Source organism: Amphiprion ocellaris, chromosome 19 (assembly GCF_022539595.1).
Source record: "Amphiprion ocellaris isolate individual 3 ecotype Okinawa chromosome 19, ASM2253959v1, whole genome shotgun sequence".
Taxonomy (NCBI): domain Eukaryota; kingdom Metazoa; phylum Chordata; class Actinopteri; family Pomacentridae; genus Amphiprion; species Amphiprion ocellaris.
The window spans coordinates 14,093,900-14,111,985 of NC_072784.1; the positions used below are offsets into that span (position 1 = coordinate 14,093,900).

The following is an 18,086-nucleotide window of genomic DNA, read 5'->3' on the forward strand; positions in this document are numbered from 1 at the left end:
CTCCTTCCCCGCTGTTCGGCACAAAAATTCGGGTATGGCCGCCTTCGTGTGTACGCTGCCACCGCGGTCGGTCTATCTCGCTAGTACAAAGAAGCTACCGACCGAACCTTTACAGGCGCCTTTACAGAACATAAACACCGACGATAAATGTGCATTTTTTTCATATTTTTGTGGCTTTATCTGGCTCTCTCTAGCCGTATTATGAAACCGAGCGGCTGCTGGTGCGGGCTTACCTGTCTCTCGGCGTCGTTGTGGAGGAAGAAGGGGAGGGTTGAACGATAGCCAGCACTGCGCCGTCGGTCCTGGGCTCCAGTCCCCGCAGAGATGGTCCTTCCCCCCCGCCTCCATCTCACTCGCTGTCTCCCTCCAGTCAGCGCTCAGCAGCTCGTCTCTCTCCATCCAACCATTTCGCCACGCCGAGACATTTTTTCCGACCTCGCTCCGGTTCATTCGCGTTATTTTTTCGCTCCCGGAGACCGAAGCCGCTCACATCTGCAGCCCCGACTGTTTGATCAGGTAGCCCCATGAAAGTTGTCCAATTCAATGGCTCATTTGTTAGTATAACCAACATAATTTAAAACTTCACTATCTCCACTTATCAATGTCAGATGTGCCACTTTTTTTTCTTAGATTAAACTACCAGGGAGCTCCACCATGCAGCGCCCGCGTCTCTTTACTTTGCTCCAAAGGCTCTTTTAGTAAATTGTAAGCGGCTGTTTGACAGCTTCATTTTGGCCTCAGCGTGTTTTTTCTTTTCAACTCCACCTTGTATGTTTGTGGGCGGAACCCGCGGCCATCCAATCCAGTGGGTCCAACTCGGGGAAAACAAATGACTTTCAGGCAGTCGGCCTTGTTAAAGAGTGCTGCGTTCCCATGCTGTGGGAAAAACGATTACTAGATATGGAGACTGCCTCAGAGACTTACAAAAACAGTCCTCAACTTAACTGATTTCTAATTTCATTTTAGGTAATTCACTTGTTTATTTCTTATTTATGTGTCTTGAAATCAACGAGTTGCAACAATTACTCAATTAACTTTCCACTATTAAATTAATAGTGGATTTTTATAACAATCAATTTATCTAAGAAGTTTGTAAAGAAATAAAAAATCTAAATCCTCTCGATTCCAGCTTCTTCTAAATCAGTCAACATTTGTTGCTATTTTTGCCTATTTAAATATCAAACAACTGATCGATTAATCAAGAAAATAATCGATAGAATACTCTACAATACAAATAATCATAAATTGCATTCCTAACCTTCACTGGAAAATATTTTTTTATGAATAACAGTGATGCAACAATGCAAACAAAGCCTCTATTTGGATGAGAAACTTAGAAAGGCTTAAATATATATAAATGTAGTTTGTAGTGCCTTTTAAAATCCTAAACATGAATTGACGTGGTGTAAACAAGATTAAATGAATTTTTTAATGTATGCCACTACTTTTGAGTCGCCAGTAATTCATTGTTTTCAGTTTTCAATAGCTAAAATATAAATTCTGTTTGTCTTTTAGTTCACTATATTTCTTACAGGGACCTGCAAAATACATTAATACAATGTATTACTGTTGGATTAATATGCAAAGTTCTTTATTTATTTACTAGCAGCTGCTAATTTTGTAGTTATTTCACTTGTTTATTTCTTATTTATGTATCTAGGAATGAAGGAGGCCTCCATATCTCATTGTATTCAGACTTTAAATAAAGGTTTAATGAATCTGTATAGTATGCATGGTGACCCGAGTTCAGAGCAATTAAATTTCATAATAATGTTGACTGTATTTGTTTCCGAAATTTAGCAAATACTTATGAACAGGCAACTTTGACATTTATGCAGCACAAAGTGTAAAGTCACTCTTTTTTGAAAAGTTATTTCACCTATTTCATACTAAAAGAGTATATTATATTAAGTTTTTAGGACTTTGCAATTTCCATGTTCAAAGTGTCAATTTTCCAAAAACCTAGCAATCATTTTTCAGTTTAAATTTCCTCTTTTGCTGTTTAATGTCATTATTTGTCAACAGATTATTTTTACTAAAAAAGCAGCAGCCAAACACAGAATTGATCCTGTTTTTTGTCCTCCTTTAATACTTTGATTGAAAATGGCATCATGAAATAAAGTCTTACTAAATAACAGATACATACATAACCAAGTGAAGGTATCCAGTAGCTCACACATATTACGCAAAAGAAACAGGGTACAAGTCAAGTATTAGAAAGTATAAATATAGTATGGCAGTTTTAAAAATGCCTGCAAGAGGAGGACAAAGGAACAGCTGGAAAGAAATACACTATTATTGTGACAGTAATATAGCTGAAAAATAACCTTTAAACAAGTTTTAAGAATTAGCATTATTTAAAATCAATTACAGAACGTCAACGTGTGATGTATTTTGTTGTGCCACTGGTTTCTGTGCAACATTTTTGCATTATTGAACCTTCTCATCCTCATTTTTGATGTTTACTCTTACATTAATGACCTCATATGTGCAGAAAAATCCACTCTGAGCGCATTTTGCCAGCAGCAGTAAGAAAATAGAAGGCTTATTTATTTTATCCCAGTGCAAGAGCAGAGTATGTAATCAGACAGCAGTAATAAGAAGCTGGAGTTTACCTGACCTCCCTGAACGCAGCATGCAGCTGAGTCCAGACATCACGGTCCCAGTGATCCCCCTCTGCTGTTACTTCAGTATCGAATAAAACGAAATCCTGTGAAATACTGCTTCCTAGTGCATGCATATAAGGAAAACAAGCATTTTTAAGGTTTTTTTTTTTTTTTTTTTTAATAGAGTGAAATCCAAAGCATGTACAGTGTTTCAAGCACACAAACTTGATCTGCCACACAAAATACATATCATGACACATTTACAAAGAAGTTTTTCCTTGATTCACTCAAACAATTATATCTCATCATTGACTATTGACCTATAATGCTCATCCCATTTTAAAATCATTAAGCAATTACACACTTAAAATCAGATATAAGTGCATACCACCAAGAGAAACACACACATTTTTTGGGGAATTATCAAAGTACAGGATTGTGTATGTGGAAATGGCACCATAAAGTTTATTATCTCTCTGTGTGTTTAAAGATGTGACTGCATTAAATATGCCTAACTTAAGTAGTAAAGATAAAATAACATTACATTTAATTATAACATGGGCAGATCTAAAATACGACTGCACCATAGTCACTTTAAAGCCTTGCTCTTGTAATACTGAAAGAAAAATAACACTGAATAAATGGCTTTACCTCACATCTTGCAGAAAAATACCTCTCATTTTCAAAATTCTAATGTTTTCCTTAAGTTAAAGTATTAAAAAACTATAGTATAAACAGTCATGACCAATATCTGAAGTAGAAAACTAAAGGGAAGTATTTTAATGCCACGTGAAATGATAAAATATGGAATGTGAGAGAAATTAGGACAGGTAGTTATGCATCTTAATGATGACGTGGATGGCTGTCTAGAGATCACAAAACAGCTGCAGGAATAAAGTCTGAATTCTAAAAATGACAGGTAATTTCTTCAAAAGATAAATAACAATGACAGCAGTATGAAACTGCAAAGAAAAAAAAGACTTCACTTAAAAGTTTGTGAATTAAATATTATCGGGGATGTTTATGCCAGCGCGAACTCGTCGTCCTCGTCGAGTGTCACTTTGGCATCATCTGCATCCAGCTGCAACACAAACTCATCTGGTTAGCAACACAGAAACCTATGCACATGTGAAATATTGTGTAACTGAGCAACAGCGAGACACTTACACATTTCATCTCCTTCACAGAGAAAACCCTTCCAGTCAAAAACATGCGAAGAGGGATGGTGAGGATGAGGACGAAAGGCAGAGCCAGAGAGAAGGGGCTGATCTTCACTACCCACAGGACGGCCAGACATACGAGCTGGATCAGAGTGAACATGTGCATCCGCAAGGTGTTCACCTGCACAAACGACAGCACAGGAGGATTTGAACAGACAGACATTAGGTCAGGAAGTAACAAGAAGATGCCAGTTTGCATATTTATCATTTACAGGGAGGATGTGAGGAGTTTAAGGACTTTGAAATATGAGGAAAAGCAGAGAAGCCTGTGTAATCTAACGCGACAGGCTTGTGCATAGAGGGATTACTGAACAAGTCTATTGGAAAGTCAGTAGAAATGACTACAAATACATTAAAAAGTGATCACACATAGACATAAAGCTATCCAAATGTTCTACAAAGATGCACAAAATGACCAAGGAACACATGTAATGGCCACATGGAGACACAAAATTATTACAAGAAGATGCAAAACAATAACAAATAGACAAAAAATTACCACAGAGACACAAGTAATACCCAATAATAGACACAAAATGACTAGAGAGACAAATATTATGTCCACAAAGACATCGAAAATTCTTACAGAGAAAGAGACACAGAAGGATCACAGGGACACATGTCAAGCTTGCAAAGAGACAAGTGTCTACAAAGACATGTGTAATACCTTCAAACAGACAGAAAACTGTTTCAGAGATGTAAAACAACAACAAAGAGATACAAAATGACCACAGGGACACATGTAATTCCCCAAAACAGACACACAGTGACTAGAGAGACACATATACTGCCCACACAGAGACTGAAAACTCTTACAGAGAAATGAAAAACAACAACAAAGAGACACAAAATGACTACAGTGACAGATGTGATGCCCAAATAGAGACACAAAATAACTGGAGGGACACAAATGGCCACACAGACGCATGTAAAATGCACATACACACAAAATCATTACACAGAGAACCAAAACAACAACAAAGAGACACAGAATGGCCACAGAGGCATGTAAATCCCACAAATAAACACTAAATGACAAAAGAGACACATGTAAAGCGTGCAAAGAGACACAAAACATCCACAAGGCTACATTTCATTCACACAAACACAAAACCCGCACAGAGAGGTGTAATCAACAATAACCACAAAATAACCAAAACACAAAATGACCAAAGGGACACATGTCATGATCACAAAGAGATACAAAATGATCATAAAAACATATGTGACACCCACAAAAAGACACAAAACCCTTACAGAAAGATGTAAAACAACAACAAAGACACAAAATGGCCATAGACACACATGTAATGTCACAACTGTCATCTGAAGCTAGTGTCAACGGTGCTTGATAAGTTAGTAATGAGTAAATAACTATAAAGAGACAAAAAGTGATCAGATAGAGACGTAAAATGAGGCAAAAGTCTTGCAAAGAGACACAAAATGACCACAGAGACACACGTGATTCTAACAAAAAGACAAAAAATGACCACAAAAACATATGCCGTGGCCACAGAAAGACATAAAACCATTACAGAGAAATGCAAAACAACTACAAGGAGACGAAAAAGTGACCACAAGACACATGTAATGCCCACAAAAAGACACAACCATTGCAAAGAGATGCAAAACATCAACAGAGACACAAAAACAGAGAAGCATGTTAAGCCCTCAAAGAGATCAGAGACGTGCAAAACAAGCACACAGAGACAAAAGTACCACAGACATATGTAATTCTAAAAATAGACAACAAATCCACTATAGAGAGATGTAAAACAACAACAGACACAAAATGACCATAGAAACACATGTAATGCCACAACCCACAGTTCTTGATAGGTTAGTAATGAGTCAACAGCTATCAAGAGACAAAAACTGCTCACATACAGACATAAAGCCATGCAAAAGTTCTGCAAAGAGACACAAAATGACCACAGAGATACATGTAAATCTTGCAAAGAGACACAAGTGACCATAAAGACATATGTAATGCCCACAAAAGACACAAGGCCATTATATAGAGATGAAAAACAACAACGAAGAGAAACAAAATGACCACCTAAATACATATAACGTCCACAAAAAGATACAAAACCATTACAGGGAGCTACAAAACAATAACAAACGGAAACAAAACGACCATAGGTCGCTATGGTCATTTTGTTTGTCCATGTGATACCCACAAAGACACACAAAATGATCACAAAGACAAATGTAATGCCAACAAAAAGACACAAAACCATTATGTAGAAATGCAAAACAACAACAAAGAGGAACAAAATGGCATCAGAGACACATTTAACTGAGAAACACAAAAGACACAAAACCATGACAGAGATACAAAACAACTACAAAGAGACATAAAGTGACCACAGAGACACATAAAATTCCCACAAAGAGACACCAATGACCACAGAGGCACATCTAACGCCCACAAAAAGACACACAATCATTACAGGGAGCTACAAAACAACAACAAACGGAGACAAAATGACCAAACTGACATATATGTTGTCCACAAAGACACACTAAATGGCCAGAAAGACACATGTAACGGTGACAAAAAGACACAAAACCTTTACAGAGATGCAAAACAACCACAAATAAACACAGAATTAAATTTATTCTAAGCTTAAAGCCGAATCTCCAAACATGAGTGTGCAGCACATGAAAACCTGCTTTAACTAACATGAAGCGTATTTGATGGTGTACCTTGGTGGCGTAGGCATCAGAGGGATGGTATTTCTTGGGAGTAATGAGCAGAAGCATCCTGTCCCACATCTGGATTCCACTCAGAGAGGTGATACCCATGTAGAGGAAGATACCAAACAGGGCCGTCATCGGAATCATCTTCAGAATTGGCTCCATGTAGATGGAAACACCTGACAATCACAGACAGACGGTGGTTATTGAACTGGTAGATAAACTGGTTATTTCTGGTGACCCTTCCGTGACAGACGGCAGCACCTACCAACCATGATGGCCACAAGGATCCCACTGATCCTCTGCTCCACCACCTTCTCAATCTCCGGTTTGGGGCCTTTGGACATGACGGTGAGGGCGTTGGCGTGGGTCACAGATCGCACGGTGGCGGCGCTCAGCCAGGGGACCCCAAAGATGGAGGAGATCCCTCCCATGGTGACCAGGATGAGCAGGTCCAAATGGAAACCGGATCCTTTCACCATTTTCCTCTCAGGTTTGCTCACGATCAGCCTGGGATCCAAAGAGAACAGATGTTTCTCACAAATCTGCTCCAAACTTGAGTTGATTAAGTTCACAGGAAGTGAGACTCACGTAGTAATCTGGGATTCGAGGAAGATGAGGATGAAGACGAGCAGGGCAGGAACGCAGCAGGCACCCATCATCCAGATGGGGAACGGCTTCTTTTCTCCCATTGGGTTGATGAACCAGCCTCGGACTTTAGGGTTCGTCACTTCAACACCTTTTGGCACAACCAGTTTCTACAAGACGACAAGGTGGTGTTGATTCGTTCAGAAACAAAAAGGCAAACAGAGGTGGACTTCTTGTAATTTATTTGATCTGATTAGAATCTACAAGACTGTTTGAGTTTTTGAAGAGATAAAAATTACGGGATTTAGATTAAATACAAGGTGATGGAGAACAATAGGAATGTATCTTCCTTTTTAATCTGTAGGAAATGAGTTTAAAGAGATTTTAAAACGGACACACAAAAACTAAAACAGCTAAAACAGACTAGTCGACTGATTATTGGCCTGGATGATTGTCTGATCTGATATTCAGCATTTTTCATATTATAAGGACAATTTTATGTTGTTTATATAAAAAATATTCCTGATTTTAAAAAAAATAAACAAAAAAGGCTACATTGGCTCTGGCGATATTTTATGGACTGTAAGAAAAAAGAAAGAAATCAGGAAAAAAGTTCTAAAAAAGCGTAATATTGTAACTTTCAAAAATTGGGAAATATCTGTAATATATTTACTTTGTTAGCTGAATTAATTACAGTAATTTTTAAGTGTTTTATAGTCACAATGTAAAAGAACAAACTACTATATAGCAGTTTTTTATACTCAACATGTAACTTCATATTTACTAGATATTATCTGTAATTTAACAAAACCTGTAAAATAATTTTAAAAAGTTATTCGCCCTTTTCAGTCCTTAGTGTACTGTTTTTTCAAATAACACTAAATATCTATAAAATAATCACATTTTTTGAACAGTCTGGGACAAAAACATGAACATATTTAGCATTTTTTACCTGAGTGTAAGCATCTTCAATGCTGATATCCACAGCAATCATGAAGAAAATAGCAATGGGGACGCCAAAATCTCCAATCAAACGACGCAGCTAGAGAGAAAAAGAGCTTAGTTTAAAATACAGCTCTGCACCTATGTGATTAAAGGTTTTTTCCATTTAAAATATTTGAAAAGCTGGGCTCACTGGGCCGGGGAGGTAGTGGCCGCTCTTGAACTGACGGAGGAAGAAGGCGATGAAGAAGCAGCCAAACATCAGGCACATGGACAGCAGGGCAGTGTTGGGGTACGGCCTCTCGATCTCCAGCTCATGGACGGTCACATTGCCGTCCGGATGGTACTCGATGTGCTCCTTGACAACCGGGTGGAAGGGGTTGTCCAGGGTGTCGTTCAGGTGGTCGTAGTTCAGGATCAGAGGGTGGGTTTTGAAGATCTGAGGAGGAGAACGCAGAGTGAGACCACGAGCAGAACGGATCTATGAGGTGTGAAACAGGTCGAGTTGTGACCTGAGGAGACCTTGATGAGCTTGTTGAAGGTCTCGTAGATGAAGATGAGCGAGATGAGGATGGAGAAGATTTCCTGGGTGAAGCGGGAGATGAATCGGACCAGGAAACTGCCCTCCACGGCCACGATGATCACCACGATCACGATCAGCCACATTCCCACCCAGATACGACCCACGATGTACTCGATGCCCTGGGACTTGCAGAACTAGTATGGAATGGAAAATGGATTTTAATGAGGAAAGGAAGCTTTCGAAAAACTGGTCTCAGCACTTTTGGCAGCTTTTACCCTGTAAGATGCAATTTTTAGGTGTAATCTTTTTGAACAGTGTTCAGTGTTTTACAGAGTTTCCTCTTCTGTTAACTTGTAAAATCTCGGAAAATAAGTAATAATTTTTAAAGTTTGTAAATGGGAATTCATTCTTTTACAATGCTTAGACAGTAAAATTATCTAAAAAATTACTGTTTAAACCAGCTGATTTTTAAAAAAATTTTACACATATTTATTGTTATTTAAAAGAAAAATGATGTATATCAGGGATTTAAAAATCATAAATATTTTTTAACGGTTTGTTTTTGTTTTTTTTTTTTTCAGTTTTGTTCAAACACAGATAACACCTAGTAAAATTACAGAAAAATGTATGTTGTCCACATCAAAAATCTGTATTTTAATAAATGTAATTTAAAAACAAAAAAAGTTTTATAATATTTACTGCATTATAATTAATGTAATGAAATCAGAAAATATGTTTTTACAAAAAGTATTAATTTAAATATCGACATTAAAAATTCATATTTTTATAAATAGTGATCTGTTGTTTCTCAACATTTGAACATAATATCACACTACTTTTATTGCATTTAAATCTGCAAAAAAGATTAATTTACAAAAATTCTGTATTTAAAGATATAAAAAATGATCAATTAAATTTTAATTGATATTTTTAAGATTTTAAAATTTGTTAATTTACAGCTAATATTTAACAAACTGTACGCTGACTGTGAAAAAAAGTTTTACAATTAATTACCATAATATTACACAAATTTTACTGCACTGAAATCTTACAGAGCTTCTCTGTTTTTACGAAATTACAGATCATATCTATTCATACTTTTCCAATTTTTGAATGTCACAGCATTCCATTGTTTTTTGAAAATGATTCTCTGGCATCCTTGCTGCCAGATTTTCACAGTTTCTTTTATATGATAGTATTCTCAGTCTACATACAGCATAAAAAGCTTCTTCAAACACTAGCAGAGGTCCAGAGAAGCCGATGACCAGGACTGGTTGGGCAGCGATGAGGCAGAAGATGACTCCCTGGATGCTGGTGGAGATCATGAGCTCTGACACTCCCATCATTTTTTCTGTTTTGTCGGCTGGGCTCAGAGAGAGAATTATTAGATACTTAAAGACTCCGTGAGTTTATGTAGATGAACTGACACTGATATTTTTTTATTACCTAGAAGCCCTCCAAAGGTGATGGCCGGGGACAAGGCAGCGAAGTAGATGAAGATGACAGCGGCGAGCACCTGAGGGTTCAGGGCGTCTGTAAAGTCGCTGAGGTAGACGCGATAACGCCGCTTCATGTCCCTCACCATCCCACCGAAGGGATAACCTGTCCGGGCCAGAGGGTCCTCCCTGGGCTCTTCTGGAGCTTTGTCAACTGGACAAAAAAAACCCCAAATCATAATGGCTTTAACCCTGATGTTCTCTGTTCTCCTGCTTTTATAAGCCTTGTTTCTAATTTCTATTGTTGTCTCTTTGTGTTTTCTTCATTTATATGCATTAGAAATGGGATTTGAGGGTCACTGTTGAACTTTTTGCAATGTCCTCCTATATCTATGTCTGTTTCTCGTGTGTTTACATTGTTTATTCTTTTCTCTTTTATGCGACCAAAGTGTATATACAAATTTGAAATATTTAGAGCAAATTTTTCTCTTATGCATTTAGCATCCATTGCAAGAAAAGGACCCTCTTCCATGTAGAAATTTAGTTTATCATTATCCTTAAATACCGATTGTTCTCTGTCTAATAAGGGCAAATATTTGTAAATTAATATTTTCTGCAGATTCAAATACAGTAAAAAATAACATAATATGATGTTAATATGTTGCAAAGAACAGATTACCATTCATGAAAATACAGACTTTGGACGTAGATATTAAAATTAATGGTTCTGTAACAAAAAGAAAGGTTGTCTGATTTTATTGCATTAAATATAGCACAATTTATAACAAAAAACAGCAAATTACCATTTAAAAACTTAAAGACTTTTGATGCAGACATTAGTTTCAGTTTTGCTCTGTTTTTTCCAACATGTAGATTTTTAAAGTCTGCAGATATCTGAAAGTTTAACCACAGTATGAATGTGAAAAAGACCCCATATGACGAGTTATACTTCACTTTTCTCAAGGATGACCTGACTGAGAGTCTCAATTGCCACATACAGCTGGAAATAATTATTAGACCAGCCTTTCACTTTAGTTTTGTTTTAGAGTCATCAGCGTCATAAGCTCATTACAGCATCTCTAAAGGACATACAAATAGTCTAATATATCAGTATATACCTTGAATTATGTTTGAAAATTTGATGTGTTGAAACTATGTGTTTCAAAATTCACACTAGATGGCTGAAAATATTTTTTTAAGTCGCAAATATTTTGTGCATGGTACTGCCAAAGGTCATAAATATATAATATATCTTGTTTGTTTAATCAATACAGGCATCAAAATCTAAAAAGAAGCTGTTCTTTTAGGGGGTGTTGCAAAATCATATTGCACTTTTTCTGCAACAGTTTTTTTTAGACTCCAGTAGAAGACTGGGTTCAGGTTTAAAATGTGACACTACGTTGTTTGCTGACCTTTAACTCTGTCTCCGAAGGCCAGCCGGGAGTCACAGGGACGCAGTCTGTCTCGCAGCATCTTCTGCTGAAAGTCGATGATGGGATCCAGCATGGCCTTGTCCTGGATCTCAGTGGGAGGAATCACGATGCTGCAGTCCATGAAGTCAGCGATGGCATTGGTCAGATCTTTGTCACTCTGGGCCAAGAAGGCTTCAAGACAGAAAACCTGACAGAGAAAAGATACAGAACATTCATCAATTCATGTTTTTATTTAGACAACAACAAGAAAAACCCAGACATTTTCAGGTCAGTTAACTAGAAATTAGCTAAACTTATTTATCTACATTTGTAAACTAGAAAAGATAAGTTGATTTGACTAAACTTCTCTGTGATGGACCCTTGTTTTTCAAAACTCTTTTTTGGGCTCTGATAACATGGTGTTGTGCTCATTTGTCTACTCCAAAGGGGAGCTAGCTTCCCTAGCCTACAGTCACTTGCAAAAAAATAAAACAAATTATAACTCTGCACAATTTTGGGTAGAGTAAACCTTTAAAACCATAACTCATTCATTAGAAAGTAGTATTTAGGTGGAATAAACATTTAAAATGATCTTTCCATGGACAACAAAGTGGTATTTTAGGTGTAATAAACCTTTAAAACCATAACTGGCTGGTTTGAAATACTTTGTAGGTGGGATAAACTTGTAAATCAAGAAGTACTTTGATAGAAAGTAGCTTTTTGAGTGTAATTGACCTTTAAAACCATAACTTGTTCATTAGAAAGTACTATTTCGGTGGAATAAACATTTAAAACTATAGGAATTTGAAAAGAAAGTAGTTTATTGGAGGAGAAAATAAAGCTTAAAACCATAACTCATTCATCAGACAGCACTATTTGGGTGAAATGTAAGTACTTGGACAGAAAGTAGAACTTTCAGAGGAGTAAAGATTTTTTTGAGGAGATATTAAACTTTCAACCATAACTCATTAGTTAGAAAGTATAATTTGGGGGTTAAAAAAACTTTTAAAACTAAAATTAACTTTACATCTGAAAAACTTTACATTTGAAACTGAAAGAACTTGAGTAGAAAGTGGTATTTTCAATTGAGTAAACCTTTGACAACATAACATCTCCACTAGAAAATATTATGTCGGTTGAGTAAACCTTTAAAATTGTAAGTGCTCAGACAAAGAATAGTGTTTTGAGTGGAATAAATCTTTAAAACCACAATTTGTTTGTTAGAAAGTATTACTTGGGTGGAATAAACCTTTAAAACCAGTAGTTTTGGCGATCATTTAGTCCTGCAGGAGGCGCTGTTGTGACAAAGTTAATGTAAAATAGAGAAATCCTAAGACTGTGGTCCTGAGACTGCAGCCTCCTTTGCTGCAGATTCATTATATTATACAGTGTTTCGGTGGGATTGTGTTAACGCAACGCTACATCTGCTGCTGCTCACCCAGTCGGCCATCAGGGCTCCCATGGCTCGGCCACTCTCGCTGTAGTCCATTCCACTCTGGCTGGGGCCCACCAGGATGAAGACGAATCGGACGGGGACGGGAGACTCCAGAGCCGACTCCATCACCACAGAGTCCACCAGCCGAACGAAGCCCACCACCGGTTTCTCCAGGGACTCCACCACACCTGCAGCAAACACAGTCTTTAGGGATATCTGCTGCAGAAAGGCATGATGGCATCAGAATATGAAAAAGAAACTCACCTGAGAGGACAACTGAGGCCTCCATGTTGTCAGAGCAGTCCCTCTGCAGAAACATAGCAGCAGTAGAGTAAGTATGAACTCTATTATGTTAAAACAGAACACTTAAAGGATGAAACTGTAGAAAATGTACCTTCTTTGATACAGAAAAAGTCTGCATCTGAATGTCTCCAGCGGGAGTCACCACAGGTCCCGCAGTCTGGCTGGAAATGCAGACAAAATGGGGCATTAAGTGAATGTTGCAGACATGTTTTAAATATTAGAATCTTGCAGGACAAACATATTGAGATACCTGCGTCTCATGAGGAGAGCTCTCAGCAGACCATCTCGATCACCAGAACGAATCTCATTCTTATTCAGCAGCTCATCCACCACTTTCTCAGCAATAGAGGACAGGCTGCTGGCATTCAGGTCCAGGATGACAGCGCCTTCATGGAACAGAAGCTTCAAGATGTCAGCAAAATGTAATTTTATCCAAACATGCACTAATTTAATCGAAGGAGCTTAAGTGGAAACCAACAGGACCTCTCTTGTAGGTTCTTGAACCTACAAGAGAGGTCCTGCTGATTTCTACTGAAGCTCCTACAATTACCATGACCTGGATGACTGAGAATCAACAGATAGACTAATTTAGTTTAAGGTTCCACAGTCACCTGTGCTCATGGTCTTGCGGAGCTGAATCAGGCTCTTAAAGGTCAAATAGGAGACATGAGAAGGACCCCATGTTCCAGTAGCAGGGTTGAAGTTCTCCTCGTAGCCGACCCAGCGGCCCGTCTCCTGCCAGGTGCTGCCCTGGAGCTCATTCAGCTCCACGTAGGCCTGAGATAACACAGCATGTTTGTTACAAAACATACCAATAAATGACACTTTATATTATCTGAGCAGAGGAGTTAAAGACGGCCGACCAACCTGAGCGTCCCCTCTCGTGGTGGCGTTGGTGTTCACATTCAGAAAAGCTGGAATAAAGAGGAAGGGAAGTGATTTATGCGCAGATGTTTAAAGTTAAATCAGCAACAGCTGCTTGGACTGTCAGGAGAGTTTACCTTCTGAATCACTGGGGATGACGATGGCCTCTGACGGCGGCTCATTCTCCTCCTCATCCTCATCCTCCCTCCTCATGTCAAAGTCTGGTGGAGAGCTGGCGATGTGAGGAAACATTTATTAAAATCAGAGGTGGAAATGAATATAGTGTCACATCAGATCCTGCAGACAACATGGCAGAAGTTGCTCTTATTGTTTATGAAGTGATGCAACTCAGCTCTTGTTTATTTTTTTGGATATGCACTCCAATAAATGCATTTGTAGGCAAACTAACTTTGAAGCCTGTGACTCCAATTGGAAAAGTTGCTCCGAAGAAATCAAAATATGTGCCTCAGTGTCAGTGATTAACTCAATCAAACCGTCCATCATTTTCAAATTCTGTTAGTGCTATTCTGTTAGCAGCCACAAGATGGCAGGATAGCTCAACCAATTTCCCAGCTACTTTCTTATCACTTCCTGGCTTTGAGACTTCAGATTGTCAGGCATTGTTACCAACAGGCTGCATGAGAGTCCTGATCAGAACTGGTATTGGTATTAAAGGGGGTTATTTAAACGGTATCTTATTTACAGCAGCATCAAAGTTCAAACAGCTGGTCTATACCCATAATCTAAGTCATTTTTCCCCCTAATTTCCACAAGAGCTAAAATTGCCACAATCCCAACCTTTACCACTGGAGGGCAACTCAACAAGCTGGCAACAACATTATCATCACTTTATGTCATGTTTGTGGCCACCTCATTAATGTGAGTGCCATTTTAAAAATATTTTGAGCTCTGCTTTGGTCTCCACCAGCTCCTCAGGGAAATATTTTGGTCTGTGTTCCTAAAATCTTTATTCAGAGGTGGGCAGGTAATGGATATACAGCTTTGAAAATCATTTTTAGACCCCTGTGACCACCATTTTCTACCTTATTCTTTATAGTTCTTAGTGGAGCCACACTGTTTTTTCTTAAGGTTGTAATTTAAAGCTGTTTTGCTGATTCCAAGTCAGTTTGCAACATCAAGACATCTGTCTTTTCACCATCTCACAATCTTCCTTTGGGCATTGTTGAGTGATAATTTATTTTGCATTGTCTGTTGACTTTGCATATGCATCCTAAAGATAAAATAATGTTGCCTGAAAAATGTTTTCGGCCATTAAATGTGTGTTTTAAAACCTTCACAGCTTCGATACATTATATTGTTGAACATAAATGAGTGTACATGTGGAATTATTAGACATTTTTAATGCCATATTTAATAATTGTAATTAAATTCAACCAAAATTAGCAATGTTGAAGGCCTGTTGAGTAGCATTTGTCAAGAAATGTCAAATAAATATTTCTAAAGCTGTAGGTTATCCCACTTTAGACAGCTATATACTAAAGTAGTAAAAAGGAGCAATAAAGTTGGGTGAAAACTAAAACAACAAGCCAAAAGAGGCTAAAACATACCACAGATTTGCTCTATTATACTTAACATTCGTAGTTCAGGACAAGACATTATCTTATCAGAAACTGGATGCAGATTTTCAGTGCAAACACGGTGGAGTCTAAGTTTTACATAAACAGAGACTTCGATAAGAGGATGAACTCACAGTGCCAGTGGGGAGGGGAAGGCTGAGTCGTTGTCTTCATACGACATGTCACTGCTCTGGATAAGAAGGAGATTGAAAAAGAATTAATGGAAGCTAGTGGGATGAAAAGGAAAAATACCTATTGCTGCAGAAACAGCTATTGGAGCTTTAGTGTTTTGTGTCTCAACATTGACCAACCTCCTCAAAACTTAAATTGTTTTCCATGGATGTTGAATTGTCCGTCTTCAACTCTCAGCTACGTTTATGCATTACCTGAGACAGAAAATGAATTAAAACACACAAAAAACAAGAAATTAGCATATTAGATTCACAAAAGTTTCCTTAATCTAATTTGAAACCACAAATGATTCACTGGGGATCAACTATGTTAAATATTCAGACAGTTTGTTCTATCTGGTAGGAGTTTTTATGGTAGGTAGATGCACCTACAGCATTAAAAAAGGGGGTATTTACAAATAATATTTATTATATACTGTGGTAGTTATCATAATTAAAGCACCACTGATGGGTAATTAACTTGGTTGGGTGTTTGCTGTTTCACAATTAGATCTGCTTTCAGCCTTTTGGAGGCCCCTTATTTGAAAGCGCCGCCATCTACCATCTATTCTGTCCTCAGAGTCGTGGCTCAGACAGATAATCAGTCGGCCGTTGAGAATGTGAACTACGTTGTAGTTTATATAGTTGACATACTGAGTCTTATCTTGGAGTTACACCCTTCAACCAGACACCTCAGTACTCCTCAGTAACAAGAAAGTCAAAAGCTTTAAGTTGTGCAGCTAATGCACCATCAAGAAGCATACAACATTTAGACAAAAATACTGCTAATTAGTGACAATATAGTTTACAGAATGTCATTGCAGTTCCATTAACAAACAAAACGAGACTGGCACTTTTTGTTTTTGTAAATTGCACTTGGACATCGTTCGTTGCCAGACAGCCTTAAGAGAGACGATAGTAGAAAAACATCGACTTTACACCTGCTCAAAATTCTTAGGAATCATTGGCTGCAATTCTTGGAAATAAAAACATAAACATGGCCAATACATGGGGAGAAAAAAGATTTCCTCTGTCGCATTGACAGTATACAGATATTTTAGCACAAAACTAGAAAAGGTTAGACATTTTTAAAAATGCAACAATTTTCAAATGGTGGATAACTGCATTCTATCATGTGTTCAAATGAGTGAAAAAATGCTTGAAATATCATTAAAAAAATGCACAACAAACTTTTTTTGCTTTGTTTCCTGGAAAATAAGTTACAGAAAATAAATGACCTCCTGTGCTTATCTAAAAGCTGAGAATGAACTTCTCCCCTGTTGTGTTACATTCATCTTGTTTGACCTCTACCCTTTAGTCCAGTAGTGCCACTAATCATGTCACACCCTCTGGCCAGTGAAGGCCACACCCTTACCTGTATGCAGGTACTCCCACCTGGTCTCCAGCACTGGAAACAGGACGATCGCTGCTCTGTCAGCCTCCACGAACCCAGTGACAAAGTGAGCCAGAACAAACGAAAAAGACAGACAAGTGGCGGAGCAGGAACACCCATACGAAACTACGTCGACCTGAAGAGGTGCAGTACCCCACGACCCCTCTGGTTGCCACGCAACCTGCCGCAGGGGTGGAGTCTACGGCTGACAAACATCCCTATCAGTCAGAGACACCTTGATGCAGGGATATCCCAGCCCTAATTTGCCCGCTCCGCCCTCTCAGCATGAACCAAGTCCAGGCCTGGACAGATGCTTTCAGACGAAGCAGCAGCGTGAAGCTCATCCTGTCCGAGGGGCACATGAGGGGCAAAGAGGGTAATTAAGGGGGCAACATGCAGTATCAAGATCAGAGCATCTTCCTACGTCATCTTGTTTACATAGTGGGGATTCCCTCGTGATGCAGGTTGGGGGTTTTTCCAAATTCTAAATTCAACTTTTGTCTCCTCAAGGTTTGTAACACAGATGCATCAGGCCTGTGCAGCTGGTGATGGGCAGATGTAGGGCCGACTGGTGAAAGAGGAAAGCATCAAGGTTAATACGAGCAACAAAGCAATCCATAAAGCTACATAAAACTGTAAAAAGTCAGTTTGTGCAAGGACATTGCTGTCAAAGAACAGAAAACTATACATAAGAATGTGCAATATCATTTAAATGTCAAATAAATCAAAATTGCATCACCTCTCAACAATTTCTAAACTTGCACATAGAAGCATTTCCTCTTGTGAATAATCAAAAATACAGGTGTTGGAAAGACAGTATTGAAATTATAGGCTCTAAAATTAAAAAAAACAAACAAAAAACAACAAAGCAGCAAAAATGAAGACACTGTGATCACTGTCACACAAGTTGAAAT

At 38.2% G+C, this 18,086-nt stretch overlaps 1 protein-coding gene and 1 long non-coding RNA gene across 3 annotated transcripts; one reads left to right on the forward strand and one right to left on the reverse strand.

The window, feature by feature from the left end:
* The first annotated feature begins 522 nt into the window (after positions 1-522).
* On the forward strand, positions 523-11,845 carry LOC118469622 (uncharacterized). The gene is made up of 3 exons (XR_008599628.1): positions 523-966; positions 3,794-3,992; positions 10,033-11,845. It is a non-coding gene; the product is annotated as an uncharacterized LOC118469622 (long non-coding RNA).
* On the reverse strand, positions 2,757-17,342 carry slc4a1a (solute carrier family 4 member 1a (Diego blood group)). Of its 2 annotated transcripts, none has more exons than XM_055004928.1 (21): positions 17,175-17,342; positions 15,921-15,995; positions 15,744-15,799; positions 14,170-14,264; positions 14,036-14,082; positions 13,780-13,945; positions 13,419-13,554; positions 13,260-13,329; positions 13,130-13,172; positions 12,869-13,053; positions 11,431-11,638; positions 10,029-10,232; positions 9,797-9,945; positions 8,582-8,776; positions 8,253-8,498; positions 8,070-8,159; positions 7,121-7,287; positions 6,798-7,039; positions 6,539-6,708; positions 3,774-3,947; positions 2,757-3,687 (listed from the first exon to the last, which is right to left on the reverse strand). In XM_055004928.1, exons 2-21 carry the CDS (start codon positions 15,945-15,947, stop codon positions 3,628-3,630), a joined length of 2,730 nt encoding a protein of 909 aa, XP_054860903.1. In that variant the 5' UTR covers positions 15,948-15,995; positions 17,175-17,342; the 3' UTR covers positions 2,757-3,627. The 2 variants fall into 2 exon arrangements, with proteins under 2 accessions (XP_054860903.1, XP_035799387.1); XM_035943494.2 differs by having other exon boundaries at positions 17,155-17,341.
* Between the last annotated feature and the right edge of the window lie 744 nt (positions 17,343-18,086).

Coding starts and splice junctions, on each gene's coding strand:
- slc4a1a (XM_055004928.1), bottom strand. CDS start 15,947: ATGGAAAACAATTTAAGTTTTGAGGAG. Junction 13,946..14,035: donor CCACGAGAGGGGACGCTCAG/GTTGGTCGGCCG, acceptor GTGTTATCTCAG/GCCTACGTGGAGCTGAATGA. Junction 8,160..8,252: donor GCCACTACCTCCCCGGCCCA/GTGAGCCCAGCT, acceptor TTTTCTCTCTAG/CTGCGTCGTTTGATTGGAGA.